Genomic DNA, 3,966 nt, shown 5'->3' on the forward strand with positions numbered 1-3,966 from the left:
AAAGGAGAGAAGACAGTGAGTGAAGTTCCTACACAAAATAGAAATAACTTAATTAGGCAAAGATTATGCTGCTATTTTTTTTTATTGAATTAGATTGCTTTAGTATCCCCTAACACCTCTCAAGATGAAAAGAAACTTTTAAGTTCGATTTACTTGGAACGAAAAAGAGAGAGCAAAAGGTCATGATTATAAATTGATGAGGATTAAGTTTAAAGTGAACCATATCAGTTGAGTTAGAAGCCTTAATAATAAATATATTATTATATTTTTATAATTAGGTATAATTAAAGATAAATAAAATAATAAATTTTAAATTAAATGAAAATTTTAAGAACTTTTATGTAATTAACTCCCTGAAAAGGAATAAGCCCATTTCCACGAGCTCTCGTGTCCGTCAGGATCAGAATCATCAAATCCATTTTGGAGCCGTGCCGGCGTTCGCGATCCGATCAGCGTCGCGCTTGTCTCTCTCTCTCCCGATTGCTAGAGGAGGAGAAAGGGAGGCGACCGTTTCAGTCGATAGGGATCTTCTCCGTCTGGATTTTGCCCTTTTTGAGTGGGATTAGATGGCAACGACCTTCGAACGGTGGGAGAAGGATCCTTTCTTCGCTGCCGCGGAGGAAGTCCAGAATTCCGCTGATCGGTGAGCCCCCACCTCCCTTTCTTATTAGTTTCCGGCTAATTAATTGTTGGTTCTTCGATTTCTCAATTGGTAGGCTGGAATCCGTCTATAAGAAATGCGTCCACGAGCGGGAGAACGTGTTGAAGTTCGCTGGTGGAGATCGATTCTCGTCCGGCGAGCTGGAACGGGAGCTTCACACAGTTCTTGGGACAGCGAAATGGCAAGTATGTGTTGAATTCTTTGATCAATTGGTTTGAATTTGTGTATTTCCTGTTGTTTACCTGTGCTGAGGGTTTTGTTTTGAGGAAATGGGACAAAATCGGATTTTGGTGTGTTAATTCTCAGCTCGAAGAGCTTGAACATGCTGTGAAGTTAAATGATGAGGCTTTGTCGGCTGGGGAAGATGTGAGAGCTCGGCATGGTGAATTTGTATCGGCTATTGGAAATAGGATCTTGGCAATTGAGGATTTTATCAGGGAAACGCATCAGGAAACTGGCAAGAACACACTTACATGGGTCCGGTTGGATGAAAGTGAGCGGGATGAACTTGCTAAGTTCTTATCTAGTCCCACCGCTAAGGAAAGGAAAGAAATCATTTCATCGGCTACTAACGGGAATGAGTGGAATGGTTTTGCCACAAACAATAGAGAGACTTTGATTATCCATTCGAAGAATCCTTTGGAGGATGGCAAAGTATATGCATACCCTAGATCAGCTAGCTGTGCTGGTGATCTTGGTGCATGCAAAATTACAATCCGTAGTGAAGGTGAAGATACTTCGGAGAAATCATCGGATGATCGGCCTAATCTCCCAACTCCACGAGTATTCAGCTTTTCTGTGTTATCCAATGCACTTGATTCAAAATCAAAGATGCCATGGTGCAACTACGAATTTAAGAATTGGACTGCTCAGAACCAAAATGATCTGATAGAATCTGTTCCCTTGCGAAATCACGAATTACGTCGAGTGAGTAGTCTTTTGCCATTTTTTACCCCACATTCATATTTTTCTAGATTTGATTGCCTCATAAATTATCTTGAATTTTAAGAAAACCTGTTTTTGTTGCCACAGGAATACAATCCATATTATGAAAGAAGTAAGAGCAACCTTAGCCAATACGGACAAGCAACATACGCTAAATATCTTTATGGGTATCTTGGAGCTTTTCAGCGGTTACTACAGAGGTCACAGTATCATGTTCGATATGGTTACCGTGTCAAGCTTATTCTCTGGGCAATTGCTGCTGTTTCATTGATTGGTAGGATGCTTTTCTTTCATTCTTTATGCAACTCCTTTTGTTGTTTGATTATCTTGCTCGTTTAGTAAATATATACCATTTTGAACTAAACATGCAGTCATATTCATCCTATATGCAAACAAATAATTTTACCAACTCCTTTGGTTCAAGGAAGCAATTAAGCGGCTTTAGGTAATTCTATATCTTGTACTCTATTTTTATGCAATTATACTTTTCATTTTGACTAGTTCATCTGTAAAGTTCACATGATTTCAGATGTGTGACTTGTTATCCTAAAATTAGTAAGAAACTACAGCTACCACATCTATACTAACATTGTGAGTCCCAAATATTTGGGGCTTTACTTTGCCATTTAACTCTATATACGACTGTATACTGCTAATTTTTGTTGCATTATGAGTATATAATAAGATGGTTGTTGGAATGCTGAAGATAAACTAGATGGACTTGGACATATGAAGCAGACTGTGACAAGGTTTAACTAGCAGTATGTTGATGGCAGTGGTGCCACACCCTGCCTAGTAGTGAATAACTGAAGTGATCCATTTGTATCTTTAGCTGACAAATGCAGCTGCCTATGCTTTTAGAATATTTATATCTATCTAGCTAAGTTTCCACAGCCAAACCAAATATTGAATGTATCTTTTCAACAAGATACAGACCTGAAACTAGCTGACTTGCCGCTTCCATTACAGGAAAAAGAAAGGCAATTGCATCAAAGGGTATTCTAACGAAACAAAATTCACCGTGAATATTTTGAATAGGTGGTCGTGAAATTGTTGTTATTAAGGCAACAATTTGGATGAATAACGTGCATGATACTTTGAACCATAGATGAAGGGGTGAACATTCATAATCTTCAACGGACAATGAGTATATATCCATTTTGAAAATTCCCGTGTGAAGAAAACTACATTTTTGTTATTCGGTGGACAAGCTAAGCACATAATTTACTTTCTCCATTCAAGGAGTTAGCTAAAGTTAGTGATTTCTATTACCAAGTCCAAAGTATACAAGCACTCTACGCAGGGTTTCTTTTGATGCTATTTGTAATCATTTTATTCAAGCATTTTCTTTCTTTACGGAATAACAAAAATGGTTTCGTCTCCAGATTGTTACAGTTGACAGTGTTTTCACCAAAAATGGACCGTTATGGTTGTTGATTCGAGCTATATCGCATCAGTAAGTGGCTCTTAGTCATGTCTGTGTAATTTTTAAGCAATCAAAAATAGTTGTATGATTGTCGAGATGAGACAACAAAACTTTTGGAGCAAAGGCTCACCTCAAGGCTCAAGTGGTCCTATATTTTCGACCTCACGGTAAGATACAGGAATAAATGACGAAGGGTATTTTATCCTAACGTGATAACAGACATCCAACAAAATATTTTATATCCCTTGAAAATTACCGCCGAGATATATGGGAGTCAATATCCATATAGATATGGACTGCCAACTCAGGGCAACTAAACTTTGATATGGCGTGTAGACACGGGAACCGTGGGACATATAAGTTGACGGTTGACGCATTAATATGAAAGCTATGCAATGTACTTGAGTTGATCTGTTTGACTTCTCTGCAGATTGTAACTTTACTATTTCTTGTTAAATGTTATGCTGCGACGTTCTTTAGATCAACGGTAAATTATGGAACCGTGTAGCTAAGTTTCTTGGACATCTAAATCACATATTAAATTTTTAAAATTATCAAATTATGTATCTCATAGTCATTTTACCTTTTTGCATTTACTCCAATCAATTGTTACAGACTGTAGTAATCAATTGGGGTTTATTTTTTTAAATATGCCATTTTTTTAAAAAAAAATCTATTTGAGTTTTAAAAAATAACTATTCTCAATATAGTAGGGAGAACTAGACGAGCACAAAGAATTTAGTTTCATGTTATTTTGAGTTCTCTAAATTCATCAGTTGGTTTCAATCAAAATCGACTGATGGACTTAAAAAGTTAAAGAATGATATAAAATTATATTTTATGTGTTTGTCTAGCTCTCTTAATTATATTTATGTCCTCAAACATCAATTTTATACTATATATTAAGAGAAGTGATTTTTTGAACACAAATATA

The 3,966-nt window shown here is 36.6% G+C and overlaps 1 protein-coding gene across 2 annotated transcripts; it reads left to right on the forward strand.

Moving 5' to 3' along the window:
- Positions 1 to 361: 361 nt before the first annotated feature.
- On the forward strand, positions 362 to 3,628 carry LOC121981213. 2 transcript variants are annotated; one of them, XM_042533629.1, is made up of 6 exons: positions 362 to 643; positions 717 to 846; positions 968 to 1,588; positions 1,694 to 1,880; positions 1,978 to 2,051; positions 2,992 to 3,628. In XM_042533629.1, exons 1-5 carry the CDS (start codon positions 567 to 569, stop codon positions 2,004 to 2,006), a joined length of 1,044 nt encoding a protein of 347 aa, XP_042389563.1. In that variant the 5' UTR covers positions 362 to 566; the 3' UTR covers positions 2,007 to 2,051; positions 2,992 to 3,628. The 2 variants fall into 2 exon arrangements, with proteins under 2 accessions (XP_042389563.1, XP_042389571.1); XM_042533637.1 differs by lacking the exon at positions 2,992 to 3,628 and adding an exon at positions 2,576 to 2,990.
- The last annotated feature ends 338 nt before the right edge of the window (positions 3,629 to 3,966 follow it).

Source organism: Zingiber officinale, chromosome 1B, assembly GCF_018446385.1.
Source record: "Zingiber officinale cultivar Zhangliang chromosome 1B, Zo_v1.1, whole genome shotgun sequence".
Classification (NCBI taxonomy): domain Eukaryota; kingdom Viridiplantae; phylum Streptophyta; class Magnoliopsida; order Zingiberales; family Zingiberaceae; genus Zingiber; species Zingiber officinale.

Coding starts and splice junctions, on each gene's coding strand:
- LOC121981213 (XM_042533629.1), top strand. CDS start 567: ATGGCAACGACCTTCGAACGGTGGGAGAAGGATCCTTTCTTCGCTGCC. Junction 644..716: donor GTCCAGAATTCCGCTGATCG/GTGAGCCCCCAC, acceptor CTCAATTGGTAG/GCTGGAATCCGTCTATAAGA. Junction 1,589..1,693: donor GAAATCACGAATTACGTCGA/GTGAGTAGTCTT, acceptor TTGTTGCCACAG/GAATACAATCCATATTATGA.